Genomic DNA, 27,303 nt, shown 5'->3' on the forward strand with positions numbered 1-27,303 from the left:
CAATTTTACCTTATAATTACAGCCCTCCATTTCAGCAATATCCTGGTGAATCTCTTTTGCACACTCTATTGCTGCCATGTTCTTCCTGTAATGGGGCGCCCAGAACTGTACACAGGACTCCATGTGTGGTCTAACCAATGTTTGGTACAGGGCAACATGACACCTCAGTTCTTATACTCAGTGCTTCACTGCCCTAATACCTGTGTTGCTTCTTTCAGGGAGCTATGGACTTGCACCCCACATTCTCTTTACATCAGTACTTCTGTAATCCCTGACATTTACTGGGTACAGTCTATTTGAATTTAACTTTTCAAAGTGCATTATCACATTTGTCTGGATTAAATTTCATTTGCCATTGTCTCACTCAAATTCCCAGCTGATGTATGTTCTGCTGTATCCTTAGACATCCTTAGAATTTTCATGTCATCTGTAAACCTGTTAATCAGACCCACTGGCATTCTCAGTCACGTTATTAGGTACCTCCTGTACCTAATAAAGTGGTCACTGAGTATGTTTGTGGTCTTCTGCTGTAGCCCATCACTTCAAGATTCAACATGTGCATTCAGAGATGCTCTTTTGCACTGTTGTATTGTGTGGTTATGATTTGCTGTCAGCTTGAACCAGTCTAGCCATTCTCCACTGTCATTCAGTGGATTTTATTTTTTTTTTTATTTCATACCATTCTCGGTAAACTCTAGAGACTGCATGAAAGTCCCAGGAGATCATCTGTTTCCGAAGTACTCAAACCACCCTGTCTGACAGCAACTGTCATTCACAGTGAAAGTTACTATGTTCTCATTTCTCTACCATTGTGATGTTTGGTCTGAACAACAACTGAACCTCATGACCATGTCTGCATTGAGCTGCTGCCACATGATTGGCTGATTAGATATTTACATTAACAAGCAGGTGTACCTAATAGTGACCACTGAATGTATAATTAGAAACCCCCAGGGTCACAGTACTGATCCCTGAAACACGACGTGTTGCATATTTTCGGTCAGAAAAATGTCTATTTAACTCTACATTCTGCCCATTGGCTTGATTTGTCCTTTCCAATTTTCTCCCCACTGATATTTTGTTTCCCAATCCTCTAACAAATTAGTTTAAACCTGCTCGTGGAGTATGAGCAAACTTCCCTGCAAGGATATTGGTCCCCTTCCAGTTTTGATGCCTCTTCCTTTTTTGTATGTGGCCCACCTGCTCAACAAGCAATCCTAATGATCCAAGTACCTAAAGCCCTCCCTCCTGCTCCAGCCCTTCAGCTACACATACATCCATCCTGTCCTCTCATTTCTACCCTCACTAGTACATAAAATGGGAAATAATTCTGAGATTATGACCCTAAAGATCCTGCTTTTTAACTTTCTGCCTAACTTTTGAAACAGCAAGACCTCATCCCTCTTTCTACCAATGTGTACTCTAGCTGTTCTCCCCCTGTCTTCAGAATGTTCTGGACCTAATCAAGACACATCCAAATCCTAGTACAAGGAAGGCAACATACCATTAGAGAGCTTCTCTTTCAGCCACAGAAGTGCTCTCTAATCCCTCACTATCAAATCTCCTATCCTTACTGCTTGCCTGGACTTCTCTCTCCCTCCACAAACATGAGAAAATCAGCAGATGCTGGAAATCCTGAAGAAGGGTCAGAGCCTGAAATGTCAGTTGTTTACTTTTGTCCATAGATGCAGCCTAGCCTGCTGAGTTCCTCTGGCATTTTGTGCGTGTTGTTCTCCCTCCCTCGATGTTCATCAGAGACAACTGTGATGCATGAGCATGGCTGCTGTTGATGCTTTTCTGAGAGAGTACACCTGTTTGAGAGGGGAATGATCACAGCGGACTTCTGCATTACACACTAGCACTTGCTGTCCTCCCTGGAGCTTGCCCAGCTCCCTTCTCTACTCATGGTGTGACCAACTCATTAAATGTAGTGTCTACCATAGTTTCAGCCTTTTTGATGCTGCAGAGTGAATCCAGTGAACACTGCACAGCTCCAGCTGTACTGTGTGGAGTGACAGGAGCTGTAGCTGTTTGTATCCTGTCGGTGTAGCCCTTAGAAATTGGAAATGTCTCTGATTCCCGTATGCTTCTCCTTCAGGATATCACCACACTAGCTTCAATATCCTTTATCTCTGTCCCTTCTACTGAGAGATAAAAGAAACACCTACTTGGTCATTTCTCAGCCTCCTCACTGAAGCTAATTGCTTGCCAAAGCTCATACTTTGACCTAACACATTGGCCATTTACAAGATGGCTGCTCCCACTATACCTGTCTCTTCATTTGTAAGGCCAGTGATGTTGTAGGGATGGAACATGGTGTGAGCAGAATTATCTGCAGCTTAATGTGAAAAAGACTAAGGAGCTGGTGGTAGACCTGAGGAGGGCTAAGGCACCGGTGACCCCTGTTTCCATCCAGGGGGTCAATGCGGACATGGTGGAGGATTACAAATACCTGGGGATACGAATTGACAATAAACTGGACTGGTCAAAGAACACTGAGGCTGTCTACAAGAAGGGTCAGAGCCATCTCTATTTCCTGAGGAGAATGAGGTCCTTTAACATCTGCCGGACGATGCTGAGGATGTTCTACGAGTCTGTGGTGGCCAGTGCTATCACGTTTGCTGTTGTGTGCTGGGGCAGCAGGCTGAGGGTAGCAGCCACCAACAGAATCAACAAACTCATTTGTAAGGCCAGTGATGTTGTGGGGATGGAACTGGACTCTCTGACGGTGGTGTCTGAAAAGAGGATGCTGTCCAAGTTGCATGCCATCTTGGACAATGTCTCCCATCCACTACATAATGTACTGGGTGGGCACAGGAGTACATTCAGCCAGAGACTCATTCCACTGAGATGCAGCACAGAGCGTCATAGGAAGTCATTCCTGCCTGTGGCCATCAAACTTTACAACTCCTCCCTTGGAGGGTCAGACACCCTGAGCCAATAGGCTGGTCCTGGACTTATTTCATAATTTACTGGCATAACTTACATATTACTATTTAACTATTTATAGTTTTATTACTATTTATTTATTTATGGTGTAACTAACGAAAACCAATTTCCCCCGGGATCAATAAAGTATGACTATGACTTTCGTACTTGGTGCTGGTGACCACAAAATTCCAGACTGTGATGTGATGTAATTCCAGACAACTTGCTGCTCCTGTTAGTCCACATGCCATCGTAGAAGCCAGGTTTTGAGCTGCCAAATCTGTTCAATATAAACAACACACATAAAAGTTGCTGGTGAACGCAGCAGGCCAGGCAGCATCTCTAGGAAGAGGTACAGTTGACATTTCGGGCCAAGGGTCTCGGCCCAAAATGTCGACTGTACCTCTTCCTAGAGATGCTGCCTGGCCTGCTGCGTTCACCAGCAACTTTGATGTGTGTTGCTTGAAATTCCAGTATCTGCAGATTTCCTCGTGTTTGCTGTTCAATATAAATGCCACTTTGTGTGGGGATTGTGTTACTCAATGTGAGTACCCTCAGTGTGAAGGAATGACTTGGTCTCCACTAAGATTGTGCACTGATTACTCCAGCCAGTGCTGTCATGAATAGATATATCTGCAGCAGTCATGTTGGTGAGGGCAAAGTACAGGGGAGTTTTCCATGGTGTTGCATCATTCACTATCTTCGACAGATACAATGTAGTAAATGTGTCCTTCAATCCTCAACCAGTTCAGTTGGTGATTGAAGCAGTATTGTTGATGCATTTAAGCTCTGTTTGGTGCCTTGGAGATGGGACCAAATAAATAGATTACAAGTAAAACAGATAACAGCCATGAAGAAAAATTAGAGAACTTCAGAAACACGAAGAAATCTGCAGATGCTGGAAATTCAAGCAACACACATCAAAGTTGCTGGTGAATGCAGCAGGCCAGGCAGCATCTCTAGGAAGAGGTACAGTCCGACGTTTCGGGCCGAGATCCTTCGTCAGCAACTTTGATGTGTGTTGAGAGAACTTCAGATCTCACTGAGATTATTAACTAATGAACAGTATGGATTAGATGAATGCTGAATGGTGCTTTAAATTTTTCTGAAGGAACATACAGTGATAACTTTTAAAAAGTTGGATATTTCCCTACTTCGACTTCTGTTTGGAGTGATCAGCTGACTAAGGTTTTAAAAGCAGTTTTGGTACTAATTCACTCGGGTTGCTGCACTTAACCATTTCCAGTTTGCTGGGTGTTATTTTTGTTTTGATTTAGCCATTTAGTTCAGATTCATCAGCCACTCCTATAAATCCGCCCTGAGATACTTAAGGTACCATTGTTTTTACAAAAGTTTGTATCTGGCCATAATTTATGCAAATATAGTGAGAATAAGAATTTAACAAGAATCCTAGCTGCTATTCCAGTTTGATTTTAAATGCATTATCCCACTCATGAAACCGGCAGAAATCACACAATTAGAATCTGGCAGATGCGCTGAATGTAGAATTGTTTATGACTGGCACTTAGAAAATTATTTGTCTTAATTATAAACTTTAACAAACTGCTAAGCATGAAGATGCTTGTCCTCCACAAACTCACATGAAATCAATCTTTAAAATTACTTACAGGGGGAAATAATTTTGAGGCTTTGCAGAAAGATCAGGTAGGTGGTACTGAATAGGTCCTTTCACACAGAGGCAACAGTGGTGAGATCAGTCAATTGGGAGCAACCCTCGCAAAATGATACAAATGACAAAATGTTTCTAAGGATGCTCTAATACTTCTGGTGGTTCTAACTTACTGAAGTAATTTTTTTTAATGAACAGAGCTGAAACAACTGTTCTTCACTCAACACTAGGGAAGTTTAAACTTTTGGTAAACAGGAGAACTACACATTTCAAGAATGAAATTGAATTTGGAATTTCCCCAAATGATAATTCATGCTGATTTTATTATAAATAAATAAGCTTTTGTTAACCAAAGAAGTGTCAAGAATATAGAATTGGGTCACCAAGCAGCTGTGATTTCTCTGAACGGTGGAATATGCCTGAGGGACTAAGTGGCTACCTACTGCTGTTACCATTTTCCTTCCACATTGCCAAAACTATATTCTGTGCATCAAATACTGAACTATGTCATAATGCATGTCAAAAGGGCAATATTACGATAGTCAAGGAAGATCTCAATATGCAAGTAGATTGGGAAAAACAGGTTGGTGCTGATTTTGGATCCCTAGGCAAAGAATTTGTAGAATGTCTATGAGATGGTTTTTTAGAGCAGCTTGTGGTTGAGCCCACTAAGGGATCAGCTATTCTGGACTGGGTGATGTGTAATGAATCGGATTTGATTAGGGAGTTTAAGCTAAAGGAACCCTTGATGCTCACAATATGATAGAATTCACCCTGCAGTTTGAGAGGGAGAAGCTAAAGTCAAATGTATTCAGTATTACAGTACAGTACAGGGAAATAGAGGCTTAAGAGAGGAGCTGACCAGAGTTGATTGGAAGGGAACACTTAGCAGGGATGATGGCAGAGTAGCAATGGCTGGAATTTCTGGGAGTAATTCAGAAGGTGAAGGACAGATACATCCCAAAGTAGTAGTATTCTAAAGGGAGGATGACACAACTATGGCTGACAAGGGAAGTTAAAACCAACATAAAAGCAAAAGAGAGGACATATAATAGAGCAAAAACTGGTGGAAAGTTAGAGGATTAGGAAGATTTTAAAAACCAACAGAAAGCAACTTAAAAACCATAAGGAGGGAAAAGATGAAATAGGATGTAAGTTAGCCAGTAATATCAGAGGATACCAAAAGTGTTTCAGATATATAAAGAGTAAAAGAAGCAAGAAGCAGATATTGGACCATTGGAAGTGATGTTAGAGAGGCAGTAATGGGGGACAAGGAAATAGGTGAACTGAATAAGTATTTTGCATCAGTCTTCACCATGGAAGACACCAGTAGTATGATGGAAGTTTGAGTGTGTCGGGGGGCAGAAGTACGTGTAATCATTATTACTAAGGAGAAGATGCTTGGGAAGCTGAAAGGTCTGAAGGTAGATAAGTCATCTGGGCCCGATGCTGAACATCCCAGGGTTCTGAAAGTGGAAGCTGAAGAGATTGTGGAGGCATTATTATTATGATTATGAGGACACGCTGTCTCCCTTTATTATCATTTAGTAACGCATGCATTAAGAAATGATAAAAATGTTTTTTCCACACATGACATACCAACTTAAAAACTAACAAAAACCACATATTATAACATATAGTTAGAACAGTGCAAAGCAATACCATAATTTGATAAGAACAGATCATGGCACAGTAAAAGTCTCAGAGTCTCTCAAAGTCCCATCATCTCACTCAGACAGTAAACCCCCAGCGCTGCCAACTTGCCGATGCAGCATCCCAGAAGCATCTGACTACAGTCCGACTCCAAGTCCATCTGAAAAACTCCGAGCCTCCGATCACCTATTCAACACCGAGCACCAAGCACCATCTCTGCCGAGCGTTTTGACCCCTGCCCCAGCAACAGGCGATACGCAAAGCCGAGGATTTGGGGCCTAAGTCTCCACAGATTCTCGATCGCACAGTAGCAGCGGCAGCGAAGCAGGCATTTCAGAAGTTGCTCCAGATGTTCCTCTGCACTTTCACGGCTGTCCCCATCAAATCAGGATTGAAGCACGGCCCCCTAGTTACACATACGATATTCATTTGGAACGGCCGCACGTGCTGCGTCGCACCGCCATCTTCTCCTCCCTCCTTGATCTTTAAAGAATCACTCAATTATGGCATGGTTCTCGATGACTGGAAAATTGCAAATGCCATTCCATTCTTCAAGAAGGGAGGGAAGCAGAAGAAAGGAAATTATAAACAAGAGCAAATCTGCAGATGCTGGAAATCCAAAGCAATACACACAAAATGCTAGAGGAACTCAGCAGGTCAAGCAGCATCTGTGGAAAGAGTAAACAGTTGACATTTCAGGCTGAGACCCTTCTTCAGGACTGCTTAATATAGGCCAGTTAGCCTGACTTTTGTGGTTGGGAAGTTGATGGAGTTGAACACAGCATGGTTTCCTTAAGGGAAAATCTTGCCTGACAATTCTGTTGGAAGTATCTGAGGAAATAACAAGCAGGACAGATGAGGGAGAATAGGTGAATGCTGTGTACTTGGATTTTCAGAAGGTCTTTGACAAGGTGCTGCACATGAGGCTGCTAAGCAAGTTAAGAGCCCATGGTATTACAGGAAAGATACTAGCATGGATAGAGCATTGGCTGATTGGCAGGAGGCAAAGACCAAGAATAAAAGGAACCTTTTCTGATTGGCAGCCAGTGACGTGGCATTCTGTGGGGGTCAGTGTTGGGACTGCTTTTAACGTTATATGTCAGTGATTTGGATGATGGAATTGATGGCTTTGTGATCAAGTTTGCAGATGATACGAAGATAGTGGAGGGGCAAGTAGTGTTGAGGAAGTAGAGAGGCTACAGAAGAACTTAGACAGATGAGAAGAATGGGTAAAGAGATGGCAGATGAATACAGTGTCTGGAAGTATATAGTAATGCAGTTTGGTAGAAGAAATGAAAGGGTAGACTATTTTCCAAATGGAGAGAAAATGAAAAAAAAACTGAGGTGCAGGGGCATTTGGGAGTCTTTGTGCAGGATTCCCTAAAGGTTCATTTGCAGGTTGAATTTGTGATGAGAAAGGTAAATGCAATGTTAGCATTCATTTCAAGAGGTCTAGAATAAAAAAGCGAGGATATAATGCTGAGGCTTTATAAAGCACTGGTGAGGCTTCACTTGGAGTATTGAGAGCAGTTTTGGGCCCCTTATCTAAGAAAAGATGTTTTGTCATTGGATAGAAATCAAAGGAGGTTTACGAAAATTATTCTGGGAATGAAAGGCTTATCATATGAGGAGCATTTGATGGCCCTGGGCCTGTACTCATGGAATTGAGAAGAATGAGAGGAGATCTTATTGTAACCTATCGAATGTTGAAAGGCCTTGATGGAGTAAATGTGGGAAGCACGTTTCCTACAACGGGAAATCGAGAACTAGAGGGCACAGCCTCAGAATAGAGGGATGACCATTTAAGATGGAGATGAGGAGGAATTTCATTAGCCAGAGGGTAGTGAATCTGTGGAATTTGTTGCCATAGGTGGTTGTGGAGGACACGTCATTGAGTGTATTTAAGGGGCAAGTTGATAGATTCTTGATAAGTCAGGGCAGAAAAGGTTATGGAGAGAAGACGGGAAAATGGGGATGAGAAGGAAATGGATCAGCCATGATGAAATGGAGGAGCAGACTCTGGGCTGAATGGCCCAATTCTGTTCCTATGTCTTAAGGTCTTACAATAATAAGTCATTTTCAGAGTCAACTTAATTCAAATATGAGTGCTCTGCAATGGGAACCCTGCTCCAGTTCAGAATTACACTCCAGATATCTTAATTGCTTCTCTGTAATTAACTTAATTTTTCAACAGAGCCTAATGTTTTACTTGTTCAATTACAGCCCCAAGTGCACCTACCAACTGGAGAAGAGGGAAACTGCTCGGTCAGGGAGCATTTGGACGTGTATATCTCTGTTACGATGTAGACACAGGAAGGGAACTTGCTGCAAAGCAGGTTCAGTTTGACCCTGACAGTCTTGAGACCAGCAAGGTGAGTACTTTGATCTGTAATCCTGCTATATCGATAGAGTAAGATACAATTTAAGACTTGTTAATTGTTCAGCAAGGTCACTCAAGACAAAAACTGGAGATTTGATTTCCAGTTAATAGGGCCTCTCATATAGTCCAGTCATATAGGGCCTCTGCCCCTTCCCTCTTTAGTCCTGACGAAGGGTTCCGGCCCGAAACGTTGACTGATCGTTTCCACAGATGCTGCCCGACCTGCTGAGTTCCTCCAGCGTGTTGTGAATGTTGATTTGATTTCAATCTTTGCTATATTAGAATATCTTAAACTAGAATACCATTGGGAGTGGTGTAACTAGCATCAAAAAAGGATTAAAAATAAATATTCAGTAGAAACTGCATGGTCTCTTCCTGTTAGAACCTTTCTTGCTTTTCTTTTTTAATTATTGCTAAAATAAGTATTGTATTGTGATTTTATTTTTCTCTTTTCTTCCTGAGCTCCGGCTGTACCTCTCCTAGTTAAAACCTCATCAGGAATGTTAATCCCCTCTTCCCTGCAAACCATTCAGTCTTTCTGCAGTTACTGGATGTTTTTAAAATCTGCACATGTTTTCTGCCTCAATCTTTACTTCAGATTCTTCTGTAGTGTTGACATTGGTACCTCCTGTAATTCCAAACTTGTATTCCAAATATTCCAAAAGGGAAAGGTTTATCAAAATAGTGAATTGTCCAAGAAAATACCAATCGGTTATTGTTCTGCAAACATGATGAGCATCAACATCAAATGCCTGTCTTTGTTCTTGGGAATATGCTGACTGTTTTCATATCTATCCTTCCTCTAAAGGAATGTCTCCTTGCTAGAATAACAGATTATTTCAGAATAATAATTAAAATGAAACAAGCACAATATATCATAAAAGGATTTTTTGTTTTTTTAAGACATTAAAGTTTCCATTTTAGTGAATTACAATTTAATTTCTCCAGTGTTAGATGATTATGATTTATCAGCCCACTTGTTGTGTCTGGGGATAGCTAATTTATCCTTGTGAAGGCTGTTTCCTTTTAAAACTGAGAAAATATTCAGCACTTCCTGTGTTAGGGAGAAAAGGGTGTGTGTGTCAGGGAGGGGTGGGGGGAAAGTTCCACTTGAGTTTTACAAGCAGAGTGTTAGTGAACATTATCAGCTAGCAAGTCAAAAGACTGGATTTATACTTGCAGAAGAGATGACTTCATCTTCTCTGCCAAATCTACTGACTCTCACTGGTGTCTGGTTCAAAATAGGAAAGGCTCCTTCCCCAGGCACTCAGTTTACAGAGCATAGTATATTACTGCTAAAGTGTAATTACTTCATTTAACCTCCATGTGCTCATTCTTCATTAAGCAGTAACTCGTAGGGCTAACTGAAATGAAATCATAAGAGATTTATAGTGGATGCTGAACCACTATTGTCTGATTTGTAACAAGCTAAAGCCAAAACGACATGGGAGTAGTAGTAGTTTATTAAAAACTACTTAAATCTATATACTTACTTTACCCATATCCATTAAAGTTAGTAAGTGATTAATATCACTTGAGAGTTGCAAATTTCCAACATCCTGTGTAGAAATCTTTTCTAACTGTACTGTAAAAAGTCCTGTTACTTCATTTTTAGATTTTACCCCTTTGTTTAGAATTTCCCAACTAGTGAAAATAATTTCTCACCATTTACCCTCAAACCCCTCTCCTGGTTCACCTATCTATCCTCAAATTGTAATGCTTAGAACCAAATAATGATTTTGTAAAATCTGTATTCTGCCCTATCCTTAAATCTTTAGGGAAATGTGTTCATAATGTAGCCTTTTACATTGAATTTGAAAGTAGTATCTCTGTCTTTCATTTAAGACCAGGACTTAAAGGATATTATAAAGGTGGGAGGGTGAGTTGGCTGTTGCAGATTGGGAAAATACAATGAAAGGTATGAGGGTACACAAGTACTGGCTACTATCTGAAGAAGTATTCATGATTTGTTTAAAAAGTGTACAGGTTTCCCCCGCCATCCGAAGGTAGAGCGTTCCTATGAAACCGTTCATAAGCCGGAATGTCATAAAGTGAAGAAGCAATTACCATTTATTTATTTGGGAAAAATTTGTGAGCGTTCGCAGACCCAAAAATAACCTACCAAATCATGCCAAATAACACACAAAACCTAAAATAACAGTAACATGTAGTAAAAGCAGGAATGATATGATAAATACACAGCCTATATAGTCATAGTAGTCATACTTTATTGATCCCAAGGGAAATTGGTTTTTGTTAAATAATTAAATAGTAATATGTAAATTATGCCAGGAAATAAGTCCAGGACCAGCCTATCGGCTCAGGGTGTCTGACCCTCCAAGGGAGGAGTTGTAAAGTTTGACGGCCACAGGCAGGAATGACTTCCTATGACGCTCTGTGTTGCATCTTGGTGGAAAGAGTCTCTGGCTGAATGTACTCCTGTGCCCACCCAGTACGTTATGTAGTGGATGGGAGACATTGACCAAGATGGCATGCAACTTGGACAGCATCCTCTTTTCAGACACCACCGTGAGAGAGTCCAGTTCCATCCCCACAACATCACTGGCCTTACGAATGAGTTTGTTGATTCTGTTGGTGTCTGCTACCCTCAGCCTGCTGCCCCAGCACACAACAGCAAACGTGATAGCACTGGCCACCACAGACTCGTAGAACATCCTCAGCATCGTCCGGCAGATGTTAAAGGACCTCATTCTCCTCAGGAAATAGAGATGGCTCTGACCCTTCTTGTAGACAGCCTCAGTGTTCTTTGACCAGTCCAGTTTATTGTCAATTCGTATCCCCAGGTATTTGTAATCCTCCACCATGTCCGCATTGACCCCCTGGATGGAAACAGGGGTCACCGGTGCCTTAGCCCTCCTCAGGTCTACCACCAGCTCCTTAGTCTTTTTCACATTAAGCTGCAGATAATTCTGCTCACACCATGTGACAAAGTTTCCTACCGTAGCCCTGTACTCAGCCTCATCTCCCTTGCTGATGCATCCAACTATGGCAGAGTCATCAGAAAACTTCTGAAGATGGCAAGACTCTGTGCAGTAGTTGGAGTAGTATATAAAGTAGAAATACTTTTCTACAATCATTGCCACACTGTTCTCCGTAGCAAAAATCTCACACAAGCGGTCTCGGCGGAAGCACTCTCGGCAGAAACATGGCGTAAGTGCTCTTGGCAGAAACACTCTCTCCAGTAACCTTTAAGCTATGAAGCTGCCAAATCATACCAAATAACACATAAAAATACACAGCCTATATAAAGTAGAAATAATGTATGTACAGTGTAGTTTCACTTACCAGAATCGAGAAGACAGCGCCGAGCACACTGATGATGGTGTGTTAAGCTGAGTCGTCAGAGGTTGGGGTGGTGCAGTGGTCTCCAACCTCCAGGCAGCGACTGATACCGATCCACGAAGCATGCAGCAGTACAGCGGTAGCCAGGACGTACCCAGCACGTCTTTAAGAAAAAAGCCGAAATAAACAAGCTAATTAATTAGGTGCAGCCTGACACGTGAATGTTGGCCCAGATCAGAGGCGATTGCTGATTGTGTCGCCTCTGATCTGGGCCAACATTTACGTGCTGGGCGGCACCTAATTAATTAGCTTGTTTATCTCGGCTTTTTTCTTAAAGATGTGTTGGGTGCGTCCCGGCTACTGCTGCATTCTCTGTGGCAATTTATTGGTCCGCAGCCCAGAGGTTGGGGTGGTGGGACACAGGTGTCATCTCATCGTCGTCTGTTTCCATCAGGGCAGGCAGGTCATCTTTATGTCTGCCTGCCTCGATGTCGAAAGTCGAGGTTCGTCGTCTGCTGTGGCTGATGTGGAAGGCTTGAAAACGACAGTATGCTTGACTGCTTAGCTTCGCGCATTTTTTTCAATCATACAGTTCTTTGTAAGCACTCAAACCATCCTGCAAATTTGCCCTAAATCTACGTACCCTTTCAAAATTAAAGTTGTACTTTTCTGCAATCATTGTTGTCAATTGCAGCGAAAATCTCACGCAGTTGCTTCACGTTCAGTTCCTGGATGACTTCATTTTTGGTCCGTTCGCTATTGCATTCGGTTTCGATTGTTATCTTTTCCTCTTCCAATTGCATCAGCTCTTCATCTATCAGTTCTTGGTCATGGGATGCCAAAACCTCTTCAACATCATCTTCGTCAGCTTCTACAAGCCAAACTCACTTTGTCCTTACTTTGTTCACCACGATCGAAACGCTTAATTATGTCTAGTTTTACGCTAAGTCTAACACCCTTACGAGCTCTTTTAGGCTTTTCCGATACCTTAGAACTCATCTTGCAAACGGCTGCTCACAGGCACGTGTTTAAGCAGTTTAAGTGTTTAATGCAGTTCCGGGGTAGAAGCTTGGCTGCTTGGGGCGCACGCTGCCTTTTATCGTGCGCTGCCTTTTTTTGTAACAGTGAAAACACCTTCTGTTAGCAAAAACAGGTAACTAATGTAGGTCTTTCGTAACAGCGAGGTTTCGTAAAGCGAACGTTCGAAAAGCGGGGGACTCCTGTATATATTCCTCTAAGGCACAAAAGTCCAACAGGAAAAGTGGTTTATCCATGGGTGATAGTGAAATTAAATGTGGTATTATATCAAAGGAAGAGGCTGATAAAGTTGCCAGAAATAATAGTGGGCCTAGAGATGGGAAACATTTTAGAATTCAGCAAAGGAAAACCAAAAATTGGAATATACAAAGATGCTTACAAATAATTATCAAGATTAGTGTAAAATCTTATTAAGAAAAGAAAGATAATCCTAATATTGTAAATGATAATAAGTGGTAGCTTCATATTGATATTTTCAGGGGAGGTAGATTGCATCCCAGAATGTGAATAGACCGACTATGCCATGTAAACTTCAGTGTAAGCAAAAATGAAAAATGAAGTTGCAAGTTTCTGCTCAAAGCCTAGACTTCAGAACTGAATTGTTAACAGACGTGTCTAGGGAGACTTAATGGTTCATGTATGAAGATTATTAAAATATCATAACATGTAATAACATAATAACCAAAAAATGTAAGGCTAGCCTTTATAACTAAAGGATGGAATATACATGCATAGAGGTCATGTCTTGTGTACACACAACCCTGGTTAGATCACATGCAGGGTATTGTAGGAAAGATATACTGGCCCTTGGTTAAAAGGAGTAACAGAGTATAAGAGTCGGTCAGCTGGTCCTTTGATCCTGCTGTGTCATCTAAGATAAAGGTTTACCTACCTCAGCACCATTTTCCTGCACTACATACTTCCATATTCCTTAATTCCAGAAATTTGTTTTCAAAAGAATTCTATGACTGAGCTACCACAATCCTCTGATAGAGAATTGTAAAGATTCAGCACCCTCTGAAGAAATTTCATTCATGCCGATCCTAAAAGATCGACCTTTTTTTTTCCCTGAGGCAGTGACCCCAGTTTGAGACTCCTCTTTATATACACTCTTCAGATCCTTTAAGAACTTTAAAACTCTCAATGAGGACTCATCTCACTCTCTTAAGCCCTAGAGAATACAAGGCTAGTCTATTCAATCTCTCTTCTTGCAAACCTGCTATCCCAGGAACCAGTGAATCTTTGTTGCATTCCATCTGAGGAAAGAGATTGTTGTTTCAGACAATGAGACCCAAACTTTGCAGAATATTGCATGTACAGTCTCAGAGGTTCTCTGACTGGTTGCATCAGAGGATTGTAAACTCAGCCAGCTCCATCATGGGCTCTAGCTTCCCCATCGTTGAGGACATCTTCAAAAGGTGATGCCTCAAGAAGCTGGCATCGAACTTTAAGGTCCCTCACCACTCTCATGCCCTCTTCTCAATTACTAACCATCAGGCTAGTAATTGATGGTTACATCAACCATCATGAGGTACAGGAGCCTGAAGACACACTCAACATTTTAGAAACAGCTTCTTCCCCTCTGCCATCAGACTTCTGAATGGTCCATGAACACTACCTCTCGTTTTGCACTACTTAATTATTTTTTATATTTCCTTTTCAAAGTTCAAAGTTAATTTATTATCGAAGTACATATGTCACCATGTGCAGCCCATTCTGGCTCCAATTTTTTTTTATTGTTTTGTTTACCAGGGTGATGACTTCATATTTTATTCAGTCTTCATGCTCTTGCTCACTCACTCAGCTTGAACATATCTCCTGGAATCGTTTTTTTTTACATCCTCCTCTGGATTCTCAGTCCCATTTGATTCTGAATCTGGAAATGTGCCACTTTGTCCCTCCTCCATATTGTTGATGTACATTGCAATTAGCTAGATCCTAAGCACAGTTTCCTCTGCATCTCCCAAGTCACAGCATCCCAACCTGACAAACCGTGCTTATACCCACTTGTTTTCTATTAACTATTTCACAGATCAAAAGTGTCATGAAAATTACAATCTCAAACAACAAAGTCCAGTCACCTTTTCTTGATCCTGGAGTCACCACTGATCAGAAATTATAGCAAATGACTTGCCTTCTGGCACCCCAGGAACTTTCAAACATCTGCAAAGCACAATTCAGGAGTGTACCACCAAAGACAAAGCAGGTGATATAATTGGTACCTCATCCAATGGCTGAAGAGTGAAATACACTGCAGTTACACACCAAAGTATAACTCTACAGTACCTTCCAGTCCCATGACATTTGCTAGCAAGGAGGCATAGGCAGTAGATGTGTGGGAAGATTGCTCTCAAAGTTACAGATCTTCCTGATTTGGAAATATATCAACATTTCTTCCTTGTCTCTGGAGTCTAAGTCTTGCAACAACATAATGTGACTGCCTTCAGCAGAAGCACTATAGTGGTTCGTGAAGATGGCTCACCACAATCTTCTGATGACCATTAGGGATGATCAGCAAATCCCAGTCTGCTCACACAGCCTACGTTCTTTAAAAAAGGATCAATGCAAAAGGAACTATTTCTCACTAAAGATTCTGGTTGACCTGCTAAGTTCCTTCAGTGACTTGTGTTACTCCACATTCCATCATCTGGAGTCTCGTGTCTCTATTCTAAAAAGGACTTTTTAAAAATCTTGTTCTGATTTGCAGCCCTCTGTCATGACTGAGACTGATAGAGGTATTTCTTTCGGTTAGTCTCAGTTCTCAACCTCACACATGCAATTGTTCAGATGCATAATTGTAAACTGGTAATTATTATAACAACTTTATTAAACTTACTAACTTGAATAAAGCATTGAAACGGGCAAAACTTTGCTGCCTTGACTGCATGACCTTTAACAGGCTTTGGAAGTGAGCAGCAGTGCCTCCGTGCCCATCGTCCCAAATTTCCACCATGATCAGTTTAACCTCTACTGAGTTTGAAGCACCCCGTTTAAAACCACTCTCTGTACCTATTCCAAAGGACACTTCACTCCTGGCTTGTTTTCTTTACTGCTTGCCAGAGTAATTGGCACTGTTCCTGAGAACTTTTTGGGAAGTTGTGAAGAAATTGCAACTTTTACTTTATGCTGATAATCCACCCTGGTCAAGAATGGATTTTTGTTTATATTAAATTTGGACTTGATATGTTCTTTTGTAATATCCAAATGTAAATCAGAGTTTAAAATTCTTTATTAACATTCAAGCCATGCTGGGGTATTTGGTCTCAGCTTTGGCATTGCTCCAAGTTCTAATGCTGAAATAATATGGTATGCCACTCAAGGGTGGCAGGGAAGAGAAGTGTGCGTGGTTACAATTACGATAGAGAAAGTACTCAGGAAGCTGAATAGGCTAAAGGTCGATAAATCTCCTGGACCAGATGGAATGCACCCTCGTGTTCTGAAGGAAGTAGCTGTGGAGATTGCGGAGGCATTAGCGATGATCTTTCAAAAGTCGATAGATTCTGGCATGGTTCCGGAGGACTGGAAGATTGCAAATGTCACTCCGCTATTTAAGAAGGGGGCAAGGAAGCAAAAAGGAAATTATAGACCTGTTAGCTTGACATCGGTGGTTGAGAAGTTGTTGAAGTCGATTGTCAAGGATGAGGTTACAGAGTACCTGGAGGCATATGACAAGATAGGCAGAACTCAGCATGGATTCCTTAAAGGAAAATCCTTGCCTGACAAACCTATTACAATTTTTTGAGGAAATTACAAGTAGGCTAGACAAGGGAGATGCAGTGGATGTTGTATATTTGGATTTTCAGAAGGCATTTGACAAGGTGCCACGCATGAGGCTACTTAACAAGATAAGAGCCCATGGAATTACGGGAAAGTTACATACGTGGATAGGGTGTTGGCTGATTGGCAGGAAACAGAGTGGGAATAAAGGGATCCTATTCTGGTTGGCTGCCTGTTACCAGTGATGTTCCACAGGGGTCCGTGTTGGGGCCGCTTCTTTTTACGTTGTACATCAACGATTTAGATTATGGAATAGATGGCTTTGTGGCTAAGTTTGCTGACGATACGAAGATAGGTGGAGGGGCTGGTAGTGCTGAGGAAACGGAGAGTCTGCAGAGAGACTTGGATAGATTGGAAGAATGGGCAGAGAAGTGGCAAATGAAGTACAATGTTGGAAAGTGTATGGTTATGCACTTTGGCAGAAAAAATAAATGGTCAGACTATTATTTAAATGGGGAAAGAATTCAAAGTTCTGAGATGCAACGGGACTTGGGAGTCCTCGTACAGGATTCCCTTAAAGTTAACCTCCAGGTTGAGTCAGTAGTGAAGAAGGCGAATGCAATGTTGGCATTCATTTCTAGAGGAATAGAGTATAGGAGCAGGGATGTGATGTTGAGGCTCTATAAGGCGCTGGTGAGACCTCACTTGGAGTACTGTGGGCAGTTTTGGTCTCCTTATTTAAGAAAGGATGTGCTGACGTTGGAGAGGGTACAGAGAAGATTCACTAGAATGATTCCGGGAATGAGAGGGTTAACATATGAGGAACGTTTGTCCGCTCTTGGACTGTATTCCTTGGAGTTTAGAAGAATGAGGGGAGATCTTATAGAAACATTTCGAATGTTAAAAGGCATGGACAGAGTGGATGTGGCAAAGTTGTTTCCCATGATGGGAGAGTCTAGTACGAGAGGGCATGACTTCAGGATTGAAGGGCGCCCATTCAGAACAGAGATGCAAAAACATTTTTTTAGTCAGAGGGTGGTGAATCTATGGAATTTTTTTGCCACGGGCAGCAGTGGAGGCCAAGTCATTGGGTGTCTTTAAGGCAGAGGTATCTGAGTATAGGTATCTGAGTAGCCAGGGCATCAAAGGTTATGGTGAGAAGGCGGGGCAGTGGGACTAAATAAGATAAAATGGATCAGCTCATGATAAAATGGCGGAGCAGACTCGATGGGCCAAATGGCCTACTTCTGCTCCTTTGTCTTATGGTACTGTTAAAGGGTGAGGCAATCTTGTTGGTCAGGATTGTCAAATTTATATTTTTGCCATAACATCTAAATATACTATACCCTTTCTCATAATTTGGTCATGTCAAATTGTTCCAGCATTACTGGCCCAACAATGACCACATGCAAAAGACTTGTAATTAGTGGGTTAGTCACCCTGGTGCTACACACCCGAGATTCTTCTTGTGCATATTAGCAAAAGAACATGGTAGTGGTAGTTACAGCACAGGGCATCAGAGTTCTGAGTTCAGTCCCAGCATCCTTTGTAAGGCATTTGCTCATTCTTCCCGCGGAATGTGTGGATTTCCTCCTGTTTCCTTCCACAGTCCAAAGATGTACCAGTTGGTAGGTTAATTGGTCATTGTAAATTGTCCTGTGATTAGACTAGGGTTAAATCGGGGGCAGTGCAGCTCGTAGGGCTGAAAGGGCCTATTCAGCACTGTATCTCAATAAATAATCACATGTCTGGCTTCACTCATGTAATTTTTTCTGCAGTTCATGTAGATACTGTGTAGCTGTTTCATATAATTAAGTGAAGTTCTGTTGGCAACATCATGAAAACCTTGGTATACAGAAGCACTCAGCCTTGATGTGGTTTCTGCTTGGAACCCCTCACTAGGAAGTAAGCGCTTTGGAGTGTGAGATCCAGTTACTGAAGAACCTGCAGCATGAGCGGATAGTGCAATACTATGGCTGCCTGCGTGAAAAAGCAGAGAGGACTCTTTCGATTTTCATGGAGTATATGCCTGGGGTGAGTAGAGAAAATAAAAGATTTTGTAGTACAATTTCAAATCCATGGCATGTAATATTTGTAAAATGTGTTCATTATTCAAGTGATCTCAAAGCACTTGCCTGTATCACCGTCATTAGACAAAGAAAGGTCAAAAATGCATTGCATAAAAGCACAAAGTGGTAAATAAACTTGAACTGCATGCACAAATAGCTGTTCAGGATTATGATGCAATGGTGATTAAAATTTAGTTTTTAAAGAAGGAACAGGACTGGGCATATAATATTCCTGGATAGAAGCTCAGAAAAGCTGGGTAAAGAAAGGGAAGTGTGGACACATTAATGGAACTGTGCAAGTGGAAGAGGAAGTTTCTGAGAGAAGAGCAGAGGAACAAATCAGTAATAAAATAATTAGGATGTACAAGAACTGTGATAGTAGGGCTAACATTTTTAATGTATTAATTTTTGTGTGAAGGGGCATAACAAGCAAGGCCAGTATTTATTGCCTTTGATAAGATGGTATAGCTGCAGTCATTTCTGGTTTTAAAAAAAGACTGCTGTTTCATGGCTTATTTCCAATAGCATGAAGGATTGATAATTTATTTTGTTTCCAGGTCAGGATATTGTGCGAGTGGGGGGGGAGTGCGGAACTTGGAGATGGCCTCTATCCTCTTTCCTGTTGGAGGTAGCTGGCTTGGGAGCTGCTATTGGAATAGCCTAAGTGAATAATTGCGGTGTATTTTGTAGATGGTGTGCAGTGCTCCAGGGATCGAAGGAATAATTATTTAATCAATAATCCCTTCATTAATTGGAGTATTATTTAAGCTAGGGCAAAGAGGAGGACCTTACTTGGTACTTGTATTTTCATCTCAAGTGGAAAGAGGTACAGAGGGATTGGTTCTGCAAATTGAGACAGGCCATTTTTCTATGGGAGGGGGATATTTGAGGAACTATAATTATTGTTTCATAAGGTTTAGACTAGTATTAGGTTAGGTCAAGGAGCAATGTGAAGCTGAAATTGTCAGTTGGATGCAAGCCAATTTCAGTGGGATCTTCCAGTGTAAAATAGATCCAAATGCTGAACTGTAAAAGTGCAATAGAACAATGTGTTAAAGAGGAGAGTTTCAAATAGGAGAGCACATTCCTCATAGACATAGACATACTTTATTGATCCCGAGGGAAATTGAGTTTTGTCACAGCTGCACCAACCAAGTATAGAGCATAAATATAGAAATACAAAAACCACAAACAATCAAACAACAATATGCAAACTATGCCAGATGGAAATAAGTCCAGGATCAGCCTATTGACTCAGGGTGTCTGACCCTCCACGGGAGGAGCTGCAAAGTTCGACGGCCACAGGCTGGAACAACCTCCAATGACGCCCAGTGTTGTATCTCGGTGGAATATGGCCGGAGTCCAACAGCAAAAAGTTTCCTTGCCTTTTTGATCCCCCTCTGCATCCTCTGTGTGTTTTCCTCCAGATTTCAGCAGGGGTGTCCGCTGCTCTGTTCGCTAAACTGGCTGGCATAAGCGCAATCAGCTGGTCCCTGGAATAAACAATGCGACCATACTGCTGCACCGCTAATGAGATGTGTCCGAATGTAACTATTTCCAGCGCTAAAAACCCAAATAAAACTCTCTCTACCAGCATGTTAGACAGGGTGCAGCTTCAACGTGTTACCGTGAAAAAAATACTACAAATAACGTAAGTTGAAAAAAGAAAACTAGTCGGAATAGCTGTAACAGGCTGCATGCACGACCGGTGCATGCGCACTAGAGAAAGTTATGGACTGTAAAGCAAGAGTTCCCTGAATAACAAAGGAGGTAGAGAATGTGATGAAATTTTAAAAATGTGTATGGATGGTGCATTTTGGCTTGATAATTGAGACCAGGTTGAATTATTAAGCTGAGAGGAGAAATGAAGAAGATTGGAGTGACACAGTAGTGTAGTGGTTTGCACAACGCTTTACAGTACGGGTGACCCGGGTTCAATTCCTGTCGCTGCCTATATGTTTCTATGTTGATTGTGTGTGTTTCATCTGAGTACTCCAGTTTCTGCCCAAAGTCCATAGAAGTACCAGTTAGTAGGTCAATTGGTCATTATAAATTGTCCCATGATTATTTTAGGATTAAATTGGGCGATTGCTGGGCGGTGTAGCTCAAAGGGCTAAAGGACCTATTTCGCACTGTATTTTAAGAAATAAATAATAAAAAATGAGACTGGTAAAGAGCAATGGTGTAGAAGGGAGTGGTAAGTAGGTGGTAGGATAGATATTGTCAATAGGGGACAATGAAGGCATTCTGTGTGTGGAAGGTGAAGGTCAAAAATGGCGCGCATGTGTTGTGCATGTCTTTACCAAGGAAGACATTGTGTTGAAATCCCTGTAGGAGGTGTAGAAATCATTGACAAGGTGAAGAGGGTGGCCTTAGAAAGGCCAGCTGTGCCTTTAGTTGCTTAATCCTGTTGAGTTGCATTCAAAATGGTTTAGGGAGGTATAGGTTGAAACTGCAATAGAACTTGCCACTATTTTTCAAATACCATCATAACAGGGGAGCTGCTGGAAATATCTGGGTGATATGCAACTTAAAAGAAAACTTGCAGTCACTGTCCTTTCTGAATTTTCAAAAAAATGTTTAACAAAGTCACAAAGGAAAGGCAAAATGGAGAACTCTGGCAAAACAAAATTGGTTTAAGGTCAGAAAGCTGAGAGGTGTTGCTTAGGGAACTTGCATAGATCCAACCTATACCTGTCTCTTTAGAACAGTCCTGCTGAAGTCCATCTGTCAACTCTTTCCAGTACATTGGCAACCATGATTCTGTTTCTTCCTGCACTCATACTGAACTTGAAATATTAATTACTTTTGTTGTTAATTTCTACCCTTTTCCCTCTGTCATATCATCTATGTAACACCTGTGTAGTGCGTGTCTTGTGTAACTGGTCGTGGCACTCTTTATGAGAAAATCAAGTTATATAGTACTACACTTGGTGCTAATAGGCCATCAGAAGCTCTAGGTATCAGAAGAAGGCAGTGGATAGAAAACACACCTCTGGAGGCAAGTTTATAAAAAATAGCAATACATACGAAATATTTACATGAGTAAGAACAATTCAAAATTCCGACTTTCTGTTTAGATTCCAAATCTCGGATGTCAAACAAAAACCAAGTTCCTTTTCAGTTAGAATCAGTGAGATTCATTAGAATAACCTTTATTACTCCAATTTCTCTAACTAATTAAATCTAGTGTTATTTCCTGTTTAAAGGTTTACAGACTAACCTTTCCTTTTTATTTATCCCTAGTTAGTTAGAAAACTTATTGAATTCCTATGCTTAAGTATTATGGTTAACTTCAGTTTCGGTTCAAATCAGTATGTCTACAAATTTTTATATATATCCATCCCTTGGTATTATTTAACAGAACTAATTCCCAGTTACACTGTAGAGATTTTGGACACTCATCTCTGCCGATATTGTCTCGTTATAGCTGCTGCTTGTTATAGCCATAGCTTCAATAAACCTTTTATCAATATCATCTCTCCTCCAGGGGTTTCACCCTGAGATTTTCAAGTAAGTAGGGTAAAGATACTAACTACTGATTCCACATTTAACAGTTTGTATCTTTAGTTACTAATAGTTTGCTACGTTTCTCTCGCTTGTCCGCAGCTGCATCAGCCATGCCTCCTTCTCGTATAGCTTTTTTTCCCCCAAGTTCTCCATTTTAAAAAAAATTGGTAAACCTCATTTTCAACCCTCTACAGGTGGAGTTTTGGGTTTAATTAATCTGGGTTACATCTATTGTATAACTTTTTTTTGACTTTGTTTTCAGAGAGACTTGTGAGCAGTACCATTACAAACCTACACACACCCACTCCCAAGTCCAGTGACGATGTCTCCAAACATTTTCATATGGACTCCTTTCCAGTCTTCTAATTTCTCTTACTCTATCCAAATCATTCTCCGTCCTTTTTGCCCCTTTCACCATCAGACACATTTGCTCTGTTCCCCTTTAAGCATCCATAAGGAGCTCCTACTCTTGCAACTCTGTGGTATGGAATGACAAACAGGGTTATAAGCCTTCAGATGGATATGTTGAGAAACTAGTATTATATCAATGAAGATTATGAAGGTAAAACATTTTTTATTGGTGCAATCAGATTTAAAGGTTAAGATTTTATCATTGGACCATTCAGGAATATTTTATTATTGCTTAACAATGCAACTGAAACTGAAATTAACTCGATTTGTAAGTATGGGTATGGCCTAATTAGAATATTTTCAGATTTTTAAAAATACACCCTATCCTTGTTATATGCGGGGGATACGTTCCTCGAAGTTGACGCATAATGTGAAATTGCATAATGTGAATAATTATTTAAATGGAGAAAATAGGGATGTGTTCCAGAAGGCTTCCTAAATACGTTTTATCTGTAATTTATTCACATTTTTATACCAATACGACACAAAAGCAGTACTACAAGACAACATTTGTATTATATTTCATCAATTTAAGGTAATATTCAATGTAAAAAATCATAGAAAGTTAACATCCTCTGGTGTACAGTACTCACCAACAGTGGCAGGTGTGTTCTCTCCAGGAGATGAGTGGTTGTTGTTGTGTCGGGCAGCTTTACACAGGTAAGGTGGATGGTTGTGGTCATCAGGATAATATCAAGCACAGCAAGGGGTGAAGGAAGACTCACAGAACTCTTGGAACTGCTGGCAGCAGAAGGTGTTACCGATTTGAATAAAGAGGTGAGGGTTGTTTGCTTGGCAGCATTTTGTTTTAAATTTGCTTGTAGGGAAGAAGGGTTGACGGCAGGGAACGACTGAAATGCTGACTCTGTTCTAAACTTGGGTCCATGTCCATCGCCATTTGTGCCAAGTGTTCCGACTTCCACCATTCCCTCACCGTTGGTAAACTCCCGGGATTTTCAAAATCGTCTGTTGCTTGCAGCATCTGAGAGATAGTTCGCGGTAAAAAAAATACGTACACCTTGAATGTGGATTACACCTTGGTCAAGTGGTTGAATCAGCGATGTTGTGTTAAGCGGCAGGAAACGCACTGTTATGTTAGGATGAATGCTGTCCAAATGTCTAGGATGGGCTAGCGCATTGTCAAACAACAAAAGAACTTTAAAGGCAAGATTCTGTTCCCGGCAGTAGCGTCCCACAGCTGTGTTACCTTCCACTGATGCTGCGCTGTTTATAATTTCCAACTTTTTTTCAAGTATTAAAGCGGTTCTCTGCCGCTTGGCTGACGGCCCAAGACATGACATCGGACGCTTAGGAGGCATAGTTAAATATTTCAAGCACAAAATCACTGCACCGTAGGTTAAACCAACAAAAGTTTAAGATTGCACATCCACACCTTGCCAAAACCAATGCGAGAGTGGCGGGAGAGAGAGATTGTGAGGCGCGCGCACCTGACTTGTATTGGCCGGAAAGCTGTGCTTCTCATCTCAACAGTGAGACTGTGAGGTGTGCGCACATGACTGTATTGGCGGGAAAGCAATGCTCCTCGCATAACTGTGAGTTTTGGACACATGTAACGAGACCTTGGTAGAAATGGGTTCCTCGCATAACTGAATCCGCATAGTCCGAAGATGCATATAACGAGGATAGGGTGTAACTGTGAAATGGCAGAGCAGATGTGATTGGCCAGATAGCCTAATTATGTTCCTATAGTTTGTGGTCTAAAAGTCAATTTGTTTAAGGAAATCAACCCTTTACAATTGGTTCACTGTATATAAGTTCCTATAACTCTAGTATTAAAGTCAGCAAAGTTTAGTCATCTTACTTCACCTGAAATGAATATTATTGATATCATTATACTGTGCAGTTTTCTTCAGTCAGTGTTGGTTGCCTTTCAGGGGCAAAAATATATTTCAATCGGAGATTACTGTTTTTTGCTTCATACTCGTTCTGCTGACCCCTGGAGCTTTTATTTGTCAACTAGCTGCAGCATCCTTGTTTATTTGGCCTTCACATTTCTTTATTCATGCTCAAAACAGAAATGACATGCATATTCTCATATTTCTCACAACATAGAAAAAGGCCATTCATTACATTGAGTCTTTGGTTCTGTGCATTCCGATTGCTCCATTTATTTTCCTGTAACGATTCTCTCTTGCGCTCATCAACTCCACCCTAAAAGTATTATATTTTTTATATAAGCCAAGGCACATACAAGACCATAAGACATAGGAGCAGAATTAGGCCATTTGGCCCATCAAGTCTGCTCTACATTCCATAACTGATTTATTATTCCTCTCAGCCCTCATTCTGCTGCCTTCTCCCGTAATCTTATGAATCAAGAACCAATCATTGTCCACCTTAAATATAAATTGCTTGGCTTCAACTGCTGTCTGTGGCAATGAATTTCACAGCATCACCACCCTCTGGCTAAAATCCTCTGTTCGAAAGGGACATCCTTCAATTTTGAGGCTGTGCCCTTTGCTCCTGGTCTCTGCTATAGGAAACATCCTCTCCACAGCCACTCCAACTGGGCCTCTCAATATTCAGTAGACTTCAATGAGATCCCCCCCCCCCCCATTCTTCTGAACTCCAGCGAGTACAGGCTCAGAGCCATCAAATGCTCTTCATATGTTAACTCTTTCTTTCCCAGGATCATACTTGTGAACCTCCTCTGAACCCTCTCCAGTGCTAGCACACCTTTTCTTAGATAAGAAGCCCGAAACTGATCACAGTGCACCAAGTGAGACCTCACCAGTGCCTTATAAAGCCTCAGCACTACATCCGTGCTCTTATGTTCCAGTCCCCTCAAAATGAATGCTAACATTACATTTGCCTTCCTTACCACCGACTCAACCAGTAAGATAACCTTTAGAGAATCCTGCATGAGGACTCCTAAGTCCCTTTCCACCTCTGATCCTCTGATTTCTGAATTTGCTCCCAGTTTAGAAAATAGTCTAGGCCCTTATTCCTTCTACCAAAGTGCATGACCATACACTTAACTACACTATATTCCATCTGCCACTTAGCCCATTCTCCTAATTTGTCTTGAGTCCTTCTGCAGATTCCTCAACACTGCATACCCCTCCACATATCTTTGTATCGTCCACAAACTTGGACACAAAGCCATCAGTTACATCATCCAAATCAGTGACACATAACGTATAATGAAGCAATCCCAGTCCTGACCTCTGCAGAATACCACTAGTGGCATAGAATCAAAATAAAGCTGACCAACCTACCATAATTTATTTTTGAAGCTTACCTTTTCAGGAGATTTTCAAATAAAACCTGTAAAATTTGGCACCCCCCCCCCCCCAGTACAATATGATGACTGTTTGTTAAGCTGATGAACTAGGAAGGATGACTGCCAAATCATTTAGAGTGATTAATATCTCTGCCAATGAGTTGATGGTGGGATTTGTGGTTTTAATTTACTGAAACTACTGTAAAGTTTATTTGCTGAATAATCTTCAAGGTCTTGATTAAAGCTGTCTTAGTCTCTGCCTGTGCCTGAAACTTCATCTTGAATCTCCAGGTTACATGTGATAAAATTCTGTGGAAAACAGTTACACAATACAAGTGATATTACAATTATGTAATGCACAATATGGTCAGTCCCAGTTACCTACAAGAGGGCTTTCTCAAAAAGTGATTCACACCAGATTAATTCTGTCCTCTCTATTCAACCATTCAGCATCTTGTGCAGCATTTCTTTGAAGGCATTTTGTCAAAGGGCCTATCAGAAATCTTTTGCAATAGGCTGGTGGTATTGAGGAAATCTAAACCTTTTCTCCTGGATTTTTATCACCAAGCAGATGAAAATAGGAAAGCACCCCATTTATTATAGGCTCGTAAAAGCTATTGTTTCAGACATAAAACCTAAAATGATTTTGACTTAAGTGGCTTTAATCCATTAAAAAATATTCTATGATGTTTCACAGGAAGATTGCAAAACTTGGCACTGAATGACATGTGGAAGTAAAATAAAAGAAAACCTAAAGTTTCAGCAAGGGCGGTAGATCTTATGCATCATATTAAGGTGACATTGGTAGTGAGGTTTTTTTTTGAGTGGAGAAGTGAGATTTAGAGAGCTGAGATATGGGTAGCTGAAACTATATACATGATTAGAAGTCAAAATGGGATCCACTGGGGCAGTTTGAAGACCAGAGATGGTTAGGTATGAGAGAGCCAAAGCCATGGAGGGATTTGAGGAAGGCGATAAGAATTTTAAATCAAGATCAACAGTTTGAGATGTGTCTATTTTAACGCAAGGAGTATTGTGAACAAAGTGGATGAGCTTAAAGCGTGGATCAGTACTCGGAGCTATGATGTGGTAGCCATTACAGAGACTTTGATGACTCAGGAACGGGGATGGTTACTTCAAGTGCCGGGTTTTAGATGTTTCAGAAAGGACAGGGAGGGAGGCAAAAGAGGTGGGGGCGTGGCACTGTTCATCAGAGATAGTGTCACAGTTGCAGAAAAGGTGGATGTCATGGAGGGATTGTCTACAGAGTCACTGTGGGCGGAGGTTAGGAACAGGAAGGGGTCAATAACTCTACTGGGTGTTTTTTATAGGCCGCCCAATAGTAACAGGGATATCGAGGAGCAGATAGGGAAACAGATTCTGCAAAGGTGTCATAATAACGGTTGTCGTGGTGGGAGAT

General features: G+C 41.2%; 1 protein-coding gene across 7 annotated transcripts in view; it reads left to right on the plus strand.

Moving 5' to 3' along the window:
- Nucleotides 1-27,303, plus strand: part of map3k3 (mitogen-activated protein kinase kinase kinase 3) — a 188,224-nt gene that overhangs the window by 97,278 nt on the left and 63,643 nt on the right. For 6 of the 7 annotated variants that reach the window (XM_063037293.1, XM_063037291.1, XM_063037290.1 and 3 more), the window contains 2 exons: nucleotides 8,435-8,583; nucleotides 18,552-18,683. In XM_063037293.1, the coding sequence (XP_062893363.1) occupies nucleotides 8,435-8,583; nucleotides 18,552-18,683 (281 nt within the window). The remainder of the gene's footprint in view (nucleotides 1-8,434; nucleotides 8,584-18,551; nucleotides 18,684-27,303) is intronic. The other variant, XM_063037292.1, reaches the window with a different exon arrangement.

The sequence above is a fragment of the Mobula hypostoma genome, chromosome X1, assembly GCF_963921235.1.
Source record: "Mobula hypostoma chromosome X1, sMobHyp1.1, whole genome shotgun sequence".
NCBI lineage: Eukaryota > Metazoa > Chordata > Chondrichthyes > Myliobatiformes > Myliobatidae > Mobula > Mobula hypostoma.